This window comes from Dreissena polymorpha, chromosome 2 (genome assembly GCF_020536995.1).
Source record: "Dreissena polymorpha isolate Duluth1 chromosome 2, UMN_Dpol_1.0, whole genome shotgun sequence".
NCBI classification, from domain to species: domain Eukaryota; kingdom Metazoa; phylum Mollusca; class Bivalvia; order Myida; family Dreissenidae; genus Dreissena; species Dreissena polymorpha.
Window position 1 is genome coordinate 2,118,087 of NC_068356.1, and position 19,366 is coordinate 2,137,452.

At 36.5% G+C, this 19,366-nt stretch overlaps 1 protein-coding gene across 1 annotated transcript; it reads left to right on the forward strand.

Annotated features, from left to right (window-relative positions):
• Nucleotides 1–668: 668 nt before the first annotated feature.
• On the forward strand, nt 669–18,337 carry LOC127865517 (fibropellin-1-like). Its single transcript, XM_052405363.1, has 17 exons — nt 669–696; nt 2,202–2,318; nt 2,733–2,846; nt 3,207–3,320; nt 3,701–3,814; nt 4,225–4,338; nt 6,923–7,036; nt 7,447–7,560; nt 8,863–8,976; nt 10,144–10,257; nt 10,668–10,781; nt 13,364–13,477; nt 13,888–14,001; nt 15,303–15,416; nt 16,584–16,697; nt 17,108–17,221; nt 18,309–18,337. The coding sequence occupies exons 1-17, from the start codon at nt 669–671 to the stop codon at nt 18,335–18,337; spliced, it is 1,770 nt and encodes a 589-aa protein (XP_052261323.1).
• Nucleotides 18,338–19,366: the final 1,029 nt, after the last annotated feature.

A 19,366-nucleotide genomic window follows, 5' to 3' on the forward strand; every position in this document is an offset into this window, starting at 1 on the left:
TAATCATCAATTAATATTAGTCCGAAAGAAAAGTAGCCATGTTTCACTAGACCCGACATTGCAATCGTTTAAGTGTTTAGGGGACACATTTCTGATGAAGAATCACAATAATCATGGGCTGGGTTTTAAGAAATTCAAGATGGCGTCCAAGATGGCTGCCATTTTAAGTCCTATTTTGCTAAACGTATAGACATGCATTATATAACGTAAACGTATTTTAACGTCAAATCAAGATGGCTGCTCAAAACTTGCTTCTAAAATCAAGATCGTATCCAAATTTTGCATAAGAATAATGAATATGTACAAATTATACAAATGTAGTAGCATACACGCGTTATAAGGGTCTGGTTAAATGAATTTTAACATAAGATGAAGCAAAAAATGCATAGGGCGATGTTGTTGTGTGACTATTAATTAAGTTCATATATGTTTCCTTTCATACCAACGATTACATAACAAAATTCACTATAAGTCTCCTTTCTCATCGAAAAAGTAAGTAATCTAATAGGCAAGTTTTGTCTGCTCATTGTAAGATTGTATAATTTAAAACAGAATCTTTTGACAATCATAAAACACAACAAAAGGTAGTCGCGCTTTATAACATAAACACCAAAGTGTTGAACATGGGCTATCGCCTTTACAACCACGTGTCTATCATTTTGAGCACTATGGGTGGAACTAAAGCATCGCTTGATGGTACTGTAATAGGTAAAATAGTGTTGGATGCATCACCTTTCACCAACAGTAATCATATGGATTCAGATCCGGCGGTCTGCATCTATTGCGTGTGTCCATATACACTTTTTCATAACATGCTTTCGAGGCTGGTTTGCTAGCAATTGCATAGTCTTACCCTACTTGCTTACCATGGCTGCTAAAAGGGTGTTTCTTATAACATATATTTCCTCTGTATCAGGCTTTCTGTACCATGATGAGACATACCTGGTCGATACATACTCAGATTCCTTCATACTAACTGTCATATCGCCTAACAGTCTGTTTAAGAGTTCCTTGCGTTCAGCATCTTAGTGATTTATCGCTTACCGATACCAAATAATTCAGCAACAGTGTCGCATACAGAAATAAAAACGTGAGCAGGGAGCATGAAGGTAGCGAAATATTTATGATTTAAAACTTATTTAACGAATTTCTTTTACCGCTCTCTCCCGAACTGCTAATGCCAAGATTATCAATGACGAAATTTTCTGGACAACATAGAAATGAGACAACTATATATATATTAAACACAAACGTCGGTATTATCAGCTACCACAGAAATGCCTATGTGTTCTGTATATCTACAGCATCAATCATTTGCCTTATCCTTATAAACAACAGCTTCATCTCTGGGTTGTGTTTAAGTCAGTTCGATGTATTATGACAATTTTATAGATTTCAGTATCATGATCTCCTGTAACGAATAACTTGTGTGTTTGAGTGCAATATATGTGAAATTATTGTTTCGTGCTAACAGCTTTACAATTCAGAGAGATCCGATGTTGTTTGTTCTCAGTGACATCTTGTACTACATTTGGTGGTGGAAATGACACTTCACTTTTTAGTTTGTACAATCTTGAGACATTTGAGTGTTCATCTGACCTCTCCGTCGTTTTGGTGCTGAACTCAATGTATCAGTCAAACACCAAGTAGAAAACACATGTCCTTAGGGTTTGTCTTATTTAAGGCTTAAAGTTGCCAATGTAGTCATGTATTTTTACAAAATGCCAATCAAAACGATAATTATTGAATTTTGTATAGCATGAAAATCAGATCCAATTGATTGTGATGGAATTTTAAATGAAATCATTTGCATAAGCGAACGTATTAACAGCCAGTTTGGGCATAACTTTAAATTTATTTGGATCAATTTATTCCAAAACCAAAAAGCATGATAACCCACTTCTATTTTAGGTTTTAAAAATGCTACATAATGGATCGATGCATGATTATATGACCACTTAGGTCACAATTGCTGTGACCATCTTTGAAGCCATCTTGGAATTCATAGGACCCTAAATGATACCAGACCGGCTTCATTCAGATTCTTTATTGGGGTTATGTTTCCTGCCCAAAAAAAACAACATTTAATATATACTATTAATCCCATGTCCGGTTGTATGTCGTATTCTGCCGGATTAGCGATGTGTTGTTGCTGCTTTAAGTTAGCGCTAACATGGATGTTTGTTGCGCTTATTATTTAGTTATCAACGAATGCGATGCTGCCCCGTGTAAGAACGGCGCCAAATGCTATCCTTATACGACCGGGGGTTACTCGTGCGCATGCGCACCGGGGTGGCAAGGCTCCACCTGTGAAAAGGGTATGACTGTAAATCACTTAAAATGATCATACTTGTTGTATTCCCTTTTAATAAGTTCCCGCAGGCTATATGTTACAAAAATATTTCATACCCAGCCTGTAAACGAATGGCTTTTTGTGATTATTACATATTGTCATACACATCAATTGCATGACGAATTGTATTCCGATCTCACAACTTTATACATTCGTAAAGTAAAGAGCCTGGCGTTTTGGTGATAAGTGTGCAGTTACCACTTATGCATAAGCTCTGTTTTGCGCTCAACGTCTCCCCTCTATTGCACATGTTAAAAAACGAACACTGCTTTTAGACAATCGTTGCTAAATTTAATATTTAAGCCCTTCGTCCAATAAGTTGAATGTAATATAAGCGTTATTTTTCAATACACATAATGGAATGTAAACATTATTTCAGATATCAACGAATGCGATGCTGCCCCGTGTAAGAACGGCGCCACGTGCACGAACCTTCAGAATGCGTACTCGTGCACTTGTGTACCTGGCTGGCAGGGAACTAACTGTGACAAGGGTAGGCTATTCATGTAGATTAGTATCGATCGAACTATCGAAGATTCTGGCATAGTTTTTATATGCTTTAGGAATGTTAACATGCATGCCCACAGGGACGGATATATTACAAATATACATCGTTAGTTCGTTATAACGTCACACATTTGAAAGTGTCCGATATTCTCCGAACATTAACTCCATCGTTTAATGAACTTTGCGCATTGTTGAAAGTCTAAGTCTATTTTTCTGTCTTATGTGAATAATGAAAAATGAACATATTTTTAATTTAAACTTCGTCATTCATCCAGTGTTCGCATTCGCTAAGTAAATAAACATACACACTATATCAGTTACGTTTATGCACATACATATCTTCAAGATGTCGACGAATGTGCCCCTATCCCTTGTAAGAACGGTGCGACGTGCAGTAATCTTCTGAACGATTATTCGTGCAAGTGTGCACCGGGCTGGCAAGGAAAAAACTGCGACCAGGGTAAGTGTTCACTATATATATATATATATATATATATATATATATATATATATATATATATATATATATATATATATATATATATATATATATATATATATAGTTTTTACACTCAATCGGACTGTTAAGTGAATTCCTTAACAGAGCTCCCGGAATAACAGGGCAAATATATTCCAACTTTTGTATTCGGGTTTGCAACCTGCGTTAGACGTTTTGAAGCCATTACGCTTGCAGGCGATGTGTTGTCGCTGGTTCAATTTAACGCCAACAAGGCGAAGGTAAAAAATCATTTTCTCTGTGTCAATGTGTTTTGTTTTAAAAATTATACAACCACGCTGATTATTTGAAACCTGCATGTTTTTTGTTTGTTTATCGTTTAGATATCAACGAATGCACGCCCGCCCCGTGTAAGAACGGCGCCACGTGCACTAATCTTCAGAACGCGTACTCCTGCGCATGCTCATCAGGCTGGCAAGGCATCAACTGTGATCAGGGTATGACTATAAATTATTTTAAAATGAGAATACTTGTTTCATTCACGTTTACCTTCTTTCCTTTGACAATATTAAACAAAGTTTCTTCATACCCAGTCTGTAAATGAGTGGCAAGTTAACATTATTACATAGTGTCAAACAAGTAATGGCATTCCCATTTCACAATTATATAAATTTGTTAAATAATGGTCCTGACTTGCAGGTAAATATCAGTCAGTCACCACAAATGCATAGGCTCTGAGCATTGTTGTTTTTTACTCAACGTCAGCACTCTGTTGCAAATGTTCGAAACGATCACTGCTTTTATATAATTATTGCCAAATGTACAATAAAAAACCCTTTGTCCAATAAGTTTAATGTAATATAGCGATATATTTGACAGAGAGAATGGAATGTAAACGTTATTTCAGATATCAACGAATGCGCGCCCGCCCCGTGTAAGAACGGTGCCACGTGTAACAACCTTCAGAATGCGTACTCGTGCACTTGTGTACCTGGCTGGCAGGGAACTAACTGTGATCAGGGTAAGCTATTAAAGCGAGATTATAAGATTTTTTCAAATATTTATTAACTAATATAAAATGTGTAAAAAACTTATCAAACATATATTTAATATAAATGAAAACAAGCAAATTCATGGAATTGATATCCCCGGACAATATGCGTGTTATATTTGACACTAAAAAAGCATTTTTTTAAAAGATACAAAGGGCCATAACTCCGTTATTATCCGATGACGTACAATGCCATTAGGCGTGCATCATACTCTTATCATATATATGCTCATACCAAATTTCAATGAAATTCCGCCAAAGCACTTCCAAGATATGGCTCCGGACACAAAAAAGTTTTTTTTCAAGATACAAAGGGCAATATCTCCGTTATGAGCAGATGGTTTACAATGCCATTTGGCGTACATCATCCTCTAATCCATATAAATACACAAACCAAGTTTCAATGAAATCCGCCAAAGCACTTCCAAGATATGGCTCCGGACACAAAAGTGCCGGACGGACGGAAAAAACGGACGGACGGAAAGACGGACGGACGGAAAGACGGACGGGCGGACAACGCCAAAATAATATCTGGCGGGGGTTAATAAAAGTTCAGAACAAAATGTGTCGAAAAATGCAAAATAAGCCAGATATTTAATTCTGAAATCGAAAAAGGCTGTACAGTCGAATTCGCCAGCATGTAAATCATGCATGTACGATGTGAATCTAAATTTAGTTTAACGGTTCATTTTAAATTCCAGCAATGACACACGAACACTAACTAAAAAGACGAATGCTTCAGTTATTGTAGGAAAATATGTACGAAATATCTTCGTCGCAATCGGCTCGGAGCGCTAATTTGTCTTTGCTGCATTTTATGAAATTCGCCTTCAATGTATATTTTTTCTTGCCTATGTTGTGTACTGTTACATATTGTATAAATATATTACAATTAACACTTATACAACAATGTGTAATCTCGCTTTAATGTAGATTTGTTTCGAAACATTGAAGATTCTTGCATTGTTTTCATTTACCGTAAGAATGTTCATATGCATTCCGACCAAAGAGGATATGTTAATAATGCACTTGTCAGTCCATATCTACGACAGGATTTTGAGAGTGCTCGATCTTCTCTGAACAATAAGTCCATCGAATATTGAACATGTGTTACTTGTTGAAAGTATAATTCTAAATCCCGGTTATATTTTAAATATAAACATTGAACTTTTTCGATTCTAACTTCATTATTAATCCAGTCTTCGCATTTGCTGAATTAAAATCATACACAATAAATCAATTACGAGTATATGCATTATGTATTTTAAAGATGTCGACGAATGTGCCCCAAGCCCTTGTAAAAACGGAGCGACGTGCAGCAATCTTCTGAACGCGTATTCGTGCAAGTGTGCGGCGGGCTGGGAGGGAAAAAACTGTGATCAGGGTAGGTGTAAATATATCACATGGTTTTTGAAACTCAATAAACATTCACCGCGTAGTTAATGGAGAACACACTGACATAAACGTCCATTTCTGTTTCTTTGCGTTTTCTGTTTGCTGATTAAGCTCAACACAACGTTTTCAAATGTTCATAAAATACAGGATAAAAGCGAGGCACTTAACTACGATATCCGGATAGTGCCGTCTTTAATCTCGCCATTCTTTCATTAAGGGCGACACACGACACACGAAGCGATAACGTGTGTCACCCTTGATGAAAAAAAGGCGAGATTATAGATGGCACTATCCGGATTCCGTACTTAACAGTCATCGCGACACAAAGGTTGTGTGTCCGCTATGCCAAGTAGGCCCTAGTGTGCGTGATTATGTGTAGTTACTTTTCAAAATACAGATATAAACGATGAAACCATTGATTGTAACGTGTGCAAATTCTGACGGGTAATGTGCAAAGTCACGTGTCTAACAATTGCAAATAAAACATGACGTATGCATCGGACACATAACGAATACATACGAGGAAATGAAAGGATGGGCTAGACGTGACTTCCATTTGAAGATTGTTTGAAATTAGGATTATTGCGTTGATACAAATTTCGATAATTATACTTACCGGTATTTAATAATGTCCCAAATATTTGTTTTGTAACGTTATATATTTATAGGTATCAACGCATGCGGAAATTCCCCGTGTATGAACGGCGCAACGTGTACTAATCTTCAAACCTCGTACTCTTGCAAATGCGCACCTGGCTGGCAAGGCACGAACTGTGATCAGGGTATGACCATAAATCTCTTTAATATGTAAAAACTTGATACATCCCTTTAAGCCTACGCTCCTTTGACAATATTTTAATGTGCTATTTCATACCCAGTCTGTAATTGAGTGATAATATTTATAATTATTTTATATATTCATGGATATTCGATGGCGTTCAAATTGTATTCCCCTTTAATATATTCTTTTCATAATGGTTATCACATATCTGTGAATACTGTAAAGTCAAGACAAATACACAGGCTACCTTTTATGCCCAAAGTCGTCTCTTTGTTTAACATGTTCATAACGAACTAAGTTTTCAGACACGTTTTGCTTATATACAATATTCAGGCCCTCTTTTGAATAAGAAGAATGTAAATAAGAGCGTTATTTCAGATATTAACGAATGCACGCCCGCTCCATGCAAGAACGGCGCCACGTGCACTAATCTTCAGAACGCGTACTCATGCGCATGCTCACCGGGCTGGCAAGGCATCAACTGTGATCAGGGTATGACTATAAATTATTTTAAAATGAAAATACTTGTTTCATTCACGTTTACCTTCTTGCCTTCGACAATATTAAACAAAGTTTTTTCATACCCAGTCTGTAAATGAGTGGCAAGTTAAGATTATTACATAGTGTCAAAAAAGTAATGGCATTCCCATTTCACAATTATATAAATTTGTTAAATAATGGTCCTGGCTTGCAGGTAAATATCAGTCAGTCACCACAAATGCATAGGCTCCGAGCATTGTTGTTTTTTACTCAACGTCAGCACTCTGTTGCAAATGTTCGAAACGATCACTGCTTTTATATAATTATTGCCAAATGTACTATAAAAAAACCTTTGTCCAATAAGTTAAATGTAATATAGCGATATATTTGACAGAGAGAATGGAATGTGAACGTTATTTCAGATATCAACGAATGCGCGCCCGCCCCGTGTAAGAACGGTGCCACGTGTAACAACCTTCAGAATGCGTACTCGTGCACTTGTGTACCTGGCTGGCAGGGAACTAACTGTGATCAGGGTAAGCTATTAAAGCGAGATTATACGATTTTTTCAAATATTTATTAACTAATATAAAATGTGTAAAAAACTTATTAAACATTTATTTAATAAAAACTAAAACAAGCAAATTCATGGAATTGATATCCCCGGACAATATGCGTGTTATATTTGACACTAAAAAAGCATTTTTTTCAAGATACAAAGGGCCATAACTCCGTTATTATCCGATGACGTACAATGCCATTAGGCGTGCATCATACTCTTATCATATCTATGCTCATACCAAATGTCAATGAAATCCGCCAAAGCACTTCCAAGATATGGCTCCGGACACAAAAAAGCATTTTTTTTCAAGATACAAAGGGCAATAACTCCGTTATGAGCAGATGGTTTACAATGCCATTTGGCGTACATCATCCTCTAATCCATATAAATACACAAACCAAGTTTCAATGAAATCCGCCAAAGCACTTCCAAGATATGGCTCCGGACACAAAAGTGCCGGACGGACGGATAAACGGACGGACGGAAAGACGGACGGGCGGACAACGCCAAAATAATATCTGGCGGGGAATAATTAAAGTTCAGAACAAAATGTGTCGAAAAATGCAAAATAAGCCAGATATTTAATTCTGAAATCGAAAAAGGCTGTACAGTCGAATTCGCCAGCATGTAAATCATGCATGTACGATGTGAATCTAAATTTAGTTTAACGGTTAATTTTAAATTCCTGCAACGATATCTATTCATACGACACACGAACACTAACTGGAAAGACGAATGCTTTAGTTATTGTAGGAAAATATGTACGAAATATCTTCGTCACAATCGGCTCGGAGCGCTAATTTGTCTTTGCTGCATTTTATGAAATTCGTCTTCAATGTATATTTTTTCTTGCCTATGTTGTGTATATATTTAAACATATTGTTTAAATATATTACAATTAACACTTATAAAACAATGTGTAATCTCGCTTTAATGTAGATTTGTTTCGAAACATTGAAGATTCTTGCATTGTTTTCATTTACCGTAAGAATGTTCATATGCATTCCGACCAAAGAGGATATGTTAATAATGCACTTGTCAGTCCGTATCTACGACAGGATTTTGAGAGTGCTCGATCTTCTCTGAACAATAAGTCCATCGAATATTGAACATGTGTTACTTGTTGAAAGTATAATTCTAAATCCCGGTTATATTTTAAATATAAACATTGAACTTTTTCGATTCTAACTTCATTATTAATCCAGTCTTCGCATTTGCTGAATTAAAAACATACACAATAAATCAATTACGAGTATATGCATTATGTATTTTAAAGATGTCAACGAATGTGCCCCAAGCCCTTGTAAAAACGGAGCGACGTGCAGCAATCTTCTGAACGCGTATTCGTGCAAGTGTGCGGCGGGCTGGGAGGGTAATAACTGTGATCAGGGTAGGTGTAAATATGTCACATGGTTTTTGAAACTCAATAAACATTCACCGCGAATGGAGAACACACTGACATAAACGTCCATTTCTGTTTCTTTGCGTTTTCTGTTTGCTGATTAAGCTCAACACAACGTTTTCAAATGTTCATAAAATACAGGATAAAAGCGAGGCACTTAACTACGATATCCGGATAGTGCCATCTTTAATCTCGCCATTCTTTCATTAAGGGCGACACACGACACACAAAGCGATACACGTGTGTCGCCCTTGATCAAAATAGGGCGAGATTATAGATGGCACTATCCGTATTCCGTACTTAACAGTCATCGCGACACAAAGGTTGTGTGTCCGCTATGCCATGTAGGCCCTAGTGTGCGTGATTATGTGTAGTAACTTTTCAAAATACAGATATAAACAATGAAACCATTGATTGTAACGTGTGCAAATTCTGACGGGTAATGTGCAAAGTCACGTGTCTCACAATTGCAAATAAAACATGACGTATGCATCGGACACATAACGAATACATACGAGGAAATGAAAGGATGGGCTAGACGTGACTTCCATTTGAAGATTGTATATAATTTGGGTTATTGCGTTGGTACAAATTTCGATAATTATACTAACCGGTATTTAATAACGTCCCAAATATTCGTTACGTTACGTTATATATTTATAGGTAGCGACGCATGCGGAAATTCCCCGTGTATGAACGGCGCAACGTGTACTAATCTTCAAACCTCGTACTCGTGCAAATGCGCACCTGGCTGGCAAGGCACGAACTGTGATCAGGGTATGACCATAAATCTCTTAAATATGAAAAAACTTGAAACATCCCTTTAAGCCTACGCTCCTTTGACAATATTAAATAGTGCTATTTCATACCCAGTCCGAAATTGAGTGGTAATATTTATTAGTATTTTTTATATTTTCATGGATATTCGATGGCGTTTCAAATTGTATTCCCCTTAAGTATATTCGTTTAATAATGGTTATCACATATCTGCGAATACTGTTAAGTCAAGACAAATACACAGGCTACCTTTAATGCCCAAAGTCGTCTCTGTGTTAAACATGTTCATAACGAACTAAGTTTTCAGACACGTTTTGCGTATACAATATTCAGGCCCTCTTTTCAATAAGAAGAATGTAAATTAGAGCGTTATTTCAGATATTAACGAATGCACGCCTGCTCCATGCAAGAACGGCGCCACGTGCACTAATCTTCAGAACGCGTACTCATGCGCATGCTCACCGGGCTGGCAAGGCATTAACTGTGATCAGGGTATGACTATAAATTATTTTAAAATGAGAATACTTGTTTCATTCACGTTTACCTTCTTTCCTTTGACAATATTAAACAAAGTTTCTTCATACTCAGTCTGTAAATGAGTGGCAAGTTAAGATTATTACATAGTGTCAAAAAAGTAATGGCATTCCCATTTCAAAATTATATAAATTTGTTAAATAATGGTCCTGACTTGCAGGTAAATATCAGTCAGTCACCACAAATGCATAGGCTCCGAGCATTGTTGTTTTTTACTCAACGTCAGCACTCTGTTGCAAATGTTCGAAACGATCACTGCTTTTATACAATTATTGCCAAATGTACTATAAAAAACCCTTTGTCCAATAAGTTAATTGTAATATAGCGATATATTTGACAGAGAGAATGGAATGTAAACGTTATTTCAGATATCAACGAATGCGCGCCCGCCCCGTGTAAGAACGGTGCCACGTGTAACAACCTTCAGAATGCGTACTCGTGCACTTGTGTACCTGGCTGGCAGGGAACTAACTGTGATCAGGGTAAGCTATTAAAGCGAGATTATAAGATTTTTTCAAATATTTATTAACTTATATAAAATGTGTACAAAACTTATTAAACATATATTTAATATAAATGAAAACAAGCAAATTCATGGAATTGATATCCCCGGACAATATGCGTGTTATATTTGACACTAAAAAAGCATTTTTTTCAAGATACAAAGGGCCATAACTCCGTTATTATCCGATGACGTACAATGCCATTAGGCGTGCATCATACTCTTATCATATATATGCTCATACCAAATTTCAATGAAATTCCGCCAAAGCACTTCCAAGATATGGCTCCGGACACAAAAAAGTTTTTTTTCAAGATACAAAGGGCAATATCTCCGTTATGAGCAGATGGTTTACAATGCCATTTGGCGTACATCATCCTCTAATCCATATAAATACACAAACCAAGTTTCAATGAAATCCGCCAAAGCACTTCAAAGATATGGCTCCGGACACAAAAGTGCCGGACGGACGGAAAAACGGACGGACGGAAAGACGGACGGACGGAAAGACGGACGGGCGGACAACGCCAAAATAATATCTGGCGGGGGTTAATAAAAGTTCAGAACAAAATGTGTCGAAAAATGCAAAATAAGCCAGATATTTAATTCTGAAATCGAAAAAGGCTGTACAGTCGAATTCGCCAGCATGTAAATCATGCATGTACGATGTGAATCTAAATTTAGTTAAACGGTTCATTTTAAATTCCAGCAATGACACACGAACACTAACTAAAAAGACGAATGCTTCAGTTATTGTAGGAAAATATGTACGAAATATCTTCGTCGCAATCGGCTCGGAGCGCTAATTTGTCTTTGCTGCATTTTATGAAATTCGCCTTCAATGTATATTTTTTCTTGCCTATGTTGTGTACTGTTACATATTGTATAAATATATTACAATTAACACTTATACAACAATGTGTAATCTCGCTTTAATGTAGATTTGTTTCGAAACATTGAAGATTCTTGCATTGTTTTCATTTACCGTAAGAATGTTCATATGGATTCCGACCAAAGAGGATATGTTAATAATGCACTTGTCAGTCCGTATCTACGACAGGATTTTGAGAGTGCTCGATCTTCTCTGAACAATAAGTCCATCGAATATTGAACATGTGTTACTTGTTGAAAGTATAATTCTAAATCCCGGTTATATTTTAAATATAAACATTGAACTTTTTCGATTCTAACTTCATTATTAATCCAGTCTTCGCATTTGCTGAATTAAAAACATACACAATAAATCAATTACGAGTATATGCATTATGTATTTTAAAGATGTCGACGAATGTGCCCAAAGCCCTTGTAAAAACGGAGCGACGTGCAGCAATCTTCTGAACGCGTATTCGTGCAAGTGTGCGGCGGGCTGGGAGGGAAAAAACTGTGATCAGGGTAGGTGTAAATATATCACATGGTTTTTGAAACTCAATAAACATTCACCGCGTAGTTAATGGAGAACACACTGACATAAACGTCCATTTCTGTTTCTTTGCGTTTTCTGTTTGCTGATTAAGCTCAACACAACGTTTTCAAATGTTCATAAAATACAGGATAAAAGCGAGGCATTTAACTACGATATCCGGATAGTGCCGTCTTTAATCTCGCCATTTTTTCATTAAGGGCGACACACGACACACGAAGCGATAACGTGTGTCGCCCTTGATGAAAAAAAGGCGAGATTATAGATGGCACTATCCGGATTCCGTACTTAACAGTCATCGCGACACAAAGGTTGTGTGTCCGCTATGCCAAGTAGGCCCTAGTGTGCGTGATTATGCGTAGTTACTTTTCAAAATACAGATATAAACGATGAAACCATTGATTGTAACGTGTGCAAATTCTGACGGGTAATGTGCAAAGTCACGTGTCTAACAATTGCAAATAAAACATGACGTATGCATCGGACACATAACGAATACATACGAGGAAATGAAAGGATGGGCTAGACGTGACTTCCATTTGAAGATTGTTTGAAATTAGGATTATTGCGTTGATACAAATTTCGATAATTATACTTACCGGTATTTAATAATGTCTCAAATATTTGTTTTGTAACGTTATATATTTATAGGTATCAACGCATGCGGAAATTCCCCGTGTATGAACGGCGCAACGTGTACTAATCTTCAAACCTCGTACTCTTGCAAATGCGCACCTGGCTGGCAAGGCACGAACTGTGATCAGGGTATGACCATAAATCTCTTTAATATGTAAAAACTTGATACATCCCTTTAAGCCTACGCTCCATTGACAATATTTTAATGTGCTATTTCATACCCAGTCTGTAATTGAGTGATAATATTTATAATTATTTTATATTTTCATGGATATTCGATGGCGTTCAAATTGTATTCCCCTTTAATATATTCTTTTAATAATGGTTATCACATATCTGTGAATACTGTAAAGTCAAGACAAATACACAGGCTACCTTTTATGCCCAAAGTCGTCTCTGTGTTTAACATGTTCATAACGAACTAAGTTTTCAGACACGTTTTGCTTATATACAATATTCAGGCCCTCTTTTGAATAAGAAGAATGTAAATAAGAGCGTTATTTCAGATATTAACGAATGCACGCCCGCTCCATGCAAGAACGGCGCCACGTGCACTAATCTTCAGAACGCGTACTCATGCGCATGCTCACCGGGCTGGCAAGGCATCAACTGTGATCAGGGTATGACTATAAATTATTTTAAAATGAAAATACTTGTTTCATTCACGTTAACCTTCTTTCCTTCGACAATATTAAACAAAGTTTTTTCATACCCAGTCTGTAAATGAGTGGCAAGTTAAGATTATTACATAGTGTCAAAAAAGTAATGGCATTCCCATTTCACAATTATATAAATTTGTTAAATAATGGTCCTGGCTTGCAGGTAAATATCAGTCAGTCACCACAAATGCATAGGCTCCGAGCATTGTTGTTTTTTACTCAACGTCAGCACTCTGTTGCAAATGTTCGAAACGATCACTGCTTTTATATAATTATTGCCAAATGTACTATAAAAAAACCTTTGTCCAATAAGTTAAATGTAATATAGCGATATATTTGACAGAGAGAATGGAATGTAAACGTTATTTCAGATATCAACGAATGCGCGCCCGCCCCGTGTAAGAACGGTGCCACGTGTAACAACCTTCAGAATGCGTACTCGTGCACTTGTGTACCTGGCTGGCAGGGAACTAACTGTGATCAGGGTAAGCTATTAAAGCGAGATTATAAGATTTTTTCAAATATTTATTAACTAATATTAAATGTGTAAAAAACTTATTAAACATTTATTTAATAAAAACTAAAACAAGCAAATTCATGGAATTGATATCCCCGGACAATATGCGTGTTATATTTGACACTAAAAAAGCATTTTTTCAAGATACAAAGGGCCATAACTCCGTTATTATCCGATGACGTACAATGCCATTAGGCGTGCATCATACTCTTATCATATATATGCTCATACCAAATGTCAATGAAATCCGCCAAAGCACTTCCAAGATATGGCTCCGGACACAAAAAAGCATTTTTTTTCAAGATACAAAGGGCAATAACTCCGTTATGAGCAGATGGTTTACAATGCCATTTGGCGTACATCATCCTCTAATCCATATAAATACACAAACCAAGTTTCAATGAAATCCGCCAAAGCACTTCCAAGATATGGCTCCGGACACAAAAGTGCCGGACGGACGGATAAACGGACGGACGGAAAGACGGACGGGCGGACAACGCCAAAATAATATCTGGCGGGGAATAATTAAAGTTCAGAACAAAATGTGTCGAAAAAGGCAAAATAAGCCAGATATTTAATTCTGAAATCGAAAAAGGCTGTACAGTCGAATTCGCCAGCATGTAAATCATGCATGTACGATGTGAATCTAAATTTAGTTTAACGGTTAATTTTAAATTCCTGCAACGATATCTATTCATACGACACACGAACACTAACTAAAAAGACGAATGCTTAAGTTATTGTAGGAAAATATGTACGAAATATCTTCGTCACAATCGGCTCGGAGCGCTAATTTGTCTTTGCTGCATTTTATGAAATTCGTCTTCAATGTATAATTTTTCTTGCCTATGTTGTGTATATATTTAAACATATTGTTTAAATATATTACAATTAACACTTATAAAACAATGTGTAATCTCGCTTTAATGTAGATTTGTTTCGAAACATTGAAGATTCTTGCATTGTTTTCATTTACCGTAAGAATGTTCATATGCATTCCGACCAAAGAGGATATGTTAATAATGCACTTGTCAGTCCGTATCTACGACAGGATTTTGAGAGTGCTCGATCTTCTCTGAACAATAAGTCCATCGAATATTGAACATGTGTTACTTGTTGAAAGTATAATTCTAAATCCCGGTTATATTTTAAATATAAACATTGAACTTTTTCGATTCTAACTTCATTATTAATCCAGTCTTCGCATTTGCTGAATTAAAAACATACACAATAAATCAATTACGAGTATATGCATTATGTATTTTAAAGATGTCAACGAATGTGCCCCAAGCCCTTGTAAAAACGGAGCGACGTGCAGCAATCTTCTGAACGCGTATTCGTGCAAGTGTGCGGCGGGCTGGGAGGGTAATAACTGTGATCAGGGTAGGTGTAAATATGTCACATGGTTTTTGGAACTCAATAAACATTCACCGCGAATGGAGAACACACTGACATAAACGTCCATTTCTGTTTCTTTGCGTTTTCTGTTTGCTGATTAAGCTCAACACAACGTTTTCAAATGTTCATAAAATACAGGATAAAAGCGAGGCACTTAACTACGATATCCGGATAGTGCCATCTTTAATCTCGCCATTCTTTCATTAAGGGCGACACACGACACACAAAGCAATACACGTGTGTCGCCCTTGATCAAAATAGAGCGAGATTATAGATGGCACTATCCGTATTCCGTACTTAACAGTCATCGCGACACAAAGGTTGTGTGTCCGCTATGCCATGTAGGCCCTAGTGTGCGTGATTATGTGTAGTAACTTTTCAAAATACAGATATAAACAATGAAACCATTGATAGTAACGTGTGCAAATTCTGACGGGTAATGTGCAAAGTCACGTGTCTCACAATTGCAAATAAAACATGACGTATGCATCGGACACATAACGAATACATACGAGGAAATGAAAGGATGGGCTAGACGTGACTTCCATTTGAAGATTGTATATAATTTGGGTTATTGCGTTGGTACAAATTTCGATAATTATACTAACCGGTATTTAATAACGTCCCAAATATTTGTTACGTTACGTTATATATTTATAGGTAGCGACGCATGCGGAAATTCCCCGTGTATGAACGGCGCAACGTGTACTAATCTTCAAACCTCGTACTCGTGCAAATGCGCACCTGGCTGGCAAGGCACGAACTGTGATCAGGGTATGACCATAAATCTCTTAAATATGAAAAAACTTGAAACATCCCTTTAAGCCTACGCTCCTTTGACAATATTAAATAGTGCTATTTCATACCCAGTCCGAAATTGAGTGGTAATATTTATTAGTATTTTTTATATTTTCATGGATATTCGATGGCGTTTCAAATTGTATTCCCCTTAAGTATATTCGTTTAATAATGGTTATCACATATCTGCGAATACTGTTAAGTCAAGACAAATACACAGGCTACCTTTAATGCCCAAAGTCGTCTCTGTGTTAAACATGTTCATAACGAACTAAGTTTTCAGACACGTTTTGCGTATACAATATTCAGGCCCTCTTTTCAATAAGAAGAATGTAAATTAGAGCGTTATTTCAGATATTAACGAATGCACGCCTGCTCCATGCAAGAACGGCGCCACGTGCACTAATCTTCAGAACGCGTACTCATGCGCATGCTCACCGGGCTGGCAAGGCATCAACTGTGATCAGGGTATGACTAAAAATTATTTTAAAATGAGAATACTTGTTTCATTCACGTTTACCTTCTTTCCTTTTACAATATTAAACAAAGTTTCTTCATACTCAGTCTGTAAATGAGTGGCAAGTTAAGATTATTACATAGTGTCAAAAAAGTAATGGCATTCCCATTTCAAAATTATATAAATTTGTTTAATAATGGTCCTGACTTGCAGGTAAATATCAGTCAGTCACCACAAATGCATAGGCTCTGAGCATTGTTGTTTTTTACTCAACGTCAGCACTCTGTTGCAAATGTTCGAAACGATCACTGCTTTTATACAATTATTGCCAAATGTACTATAAAAAACCCTTTGTCCAATAAGTTAAATGTAATATAGCGATATATTTGACAGAGAGAATGGAATGTAAACGTTATTTCAGATATCAACGAATGCGCGCCCGCCCCGTGTAAGAACGGTGCCACGTGTAACAACCTTCAGAATGCGTACTCGTGCACTTGTGTACCTGGCTGGCAGGGAACTAACTGTGATCAGGGTAAGCTATTAAAGCGAGATTATAAGATTTTTTCAAATATTTATTAACTAATATTAAATGTGTAAAAAACTTATTAAACATATATTTAATATAAATTAAAACAAGCAAATTCATTGAATTGATATCCCACGCCAATATGCGTGTTATATTTGACACTCAAAAAGCATTTTTCAAGATACAAAGGGCCATAACTCCGTTATTATCTGATGGCGTACAATGCCATTAGGCGTGCATCATACTCTTATCCATATACATACTCATACCAAGTATCAATGAAATCCGCCAAAGCATTTCCAAGATATGGCTCCGGACACAAAAAAGCATTTTTTTCAAGATACAAAGGGCCATAACTCCGTTATTAACAGATGGTTTACAATGCCATTTGGCGTATATCATCCTCTTATCCAAATATATACACAAACCAAGTTTCAATGAAATCCGCCAAAGCACTTCCAAGATATGGCTCCGGACACAAAAGTGCCGGACGGACGGAAAGACGGACGGACGGAAAGACGGACAAGCGGACAGCGCAAAAACAATATCTGGCGGGGGATAATAAAAGTTCAGAACAACATTTGTCGAAAAATGCGAAATAAGCCAGATATTTAATTCTGAAATCGAAAAAGGCTGTTCAGTCGAATTCGCCAGCATGTAAATCATGCATGAACGATGTGAATCTAAATTTAGTTTAACGGTTCATTTTAAATTCCTGCAACGATATCTATTCATGCGACACACGAACACTAACTAAAAAGACGAATGCTTCAGTTATTGTAGGAAAATATGTACGAAATATCTTCGTTACAATCGGCTCGGAGCGCTAATTTGTCTTTGCTGCATTTTATGAAATTCGTCTTCAATGTATAATTTTTCTTGCCTATGTTGTGTTATTGTTACATATTGTATAAATATATTACAATTTAACACTTATAAAACATCGTGTAATCTCGCTTTAATGTAGATTTGTTTCGAAACATTGAAGATTCTTGCATTGTTTTCATTTACCGTAAGAATGTTCATATGCATTCCGACCAAAGAGGATATGTTAATAATGCACTTGTCAGTCCGTATATACTTCACGATTTAGAGAGTGCTCGATCTTCTCTGAGCCATTAGTCCATCGAATATTGAACATGTGTTAGTTGTTGAAAGTATAATTCTAAATCCCGGTTATATTTTAAATATAAACATTGAGCTTTCTAACTTCATTATTAATCCAGTCTTCGCATTTGCTGAATTAAAAACATACACAATATATCAATGACGTTAATAAACATATTTATCATATACCTGCTTTATATTCCAAAAAAATACAAGTTGTTTCAATCGGTCAAATACAACTGCACAGAAATAATTCCCGTATTATGATACTCGCTAGTTTTCCAATTCCGTATAACCATACTGACCGGACTATTTTAAATGACGTCACTTAGAATGCAGAAAATTATGAGAGCACTCTTGGCTCATTATGAACGCTAAAACTTAGTTTTGAAACTTAAATTATTTAAAGTTGTATAAAATAAAAGTTATATTACGCAAGTCAATTGTAACAAGTGTTGTATCAGTCTCGTGGCTTGCGCTATTTCGTATCAAACTCGAGGCTCCGCCTCTCGTGAGATTCGTCATTACACAAGCCACTCGACTGATGAAAACACATGGAACAATTGACTAGCGTAATATTCCGGATGTATTTTAAAGATGTCGACGAATGTGCCCCAAGCCCCTGTAAAAACGGTGCGACGTGCAGCAATCTTCTGAACGGGTATTCGTGCAAGTGTGCGGCGGGCTGGGAGGGAAAAAACTGTGATCAGAGTAGGTGTAAATATGTTTCCTAGTTTTTTTAAGTTAATAAACGTACACCGCGTAGTTCATGGAGAACACACTAAAATAAACGTTCATTTCTGTTTCTTTGCGTTTGATTTTTGTCTTATCAAACTCAACACAACGTTTTCAATTTTTCATCAAATACAAGATAAAAGCGAGAATCTAACAGTCCTAAAGACACCAAAGTTGTGTGTTCGCTATGCCCAGTAGTGTGCGTGATTCTGTGTAGTTACTTTTCAAAATACGGATATAAAAAATAAACAGAGGATTGTAACATGTGTAAATTCTGACAAAATATGGCGTATGCAACGGACACATAAC

Excerpts from the sequence above, each read along its gene's own strand:
- LOC127865517 (XM_052405363.1), top strand. The coding sequence starts at position 669 with ATGGGTGGAACTAAAGCATCGCTTGATG. Across the intron at positions 7,037-7,446 it reads AGGCATCAACTGTGATCAGG|ATATCAACGAATGCGCGCCC; the intron begins GTATGACTATAA and ends ACGTTATTTCAG. Across the intron at positions 17,222-18,308 it reads GGGAACTAACTGTGATCAGG|AGAGTGCTCGATCTTCTCTG; the intron begins GTAAGCTATTAA and ends TTCACGATTTAG.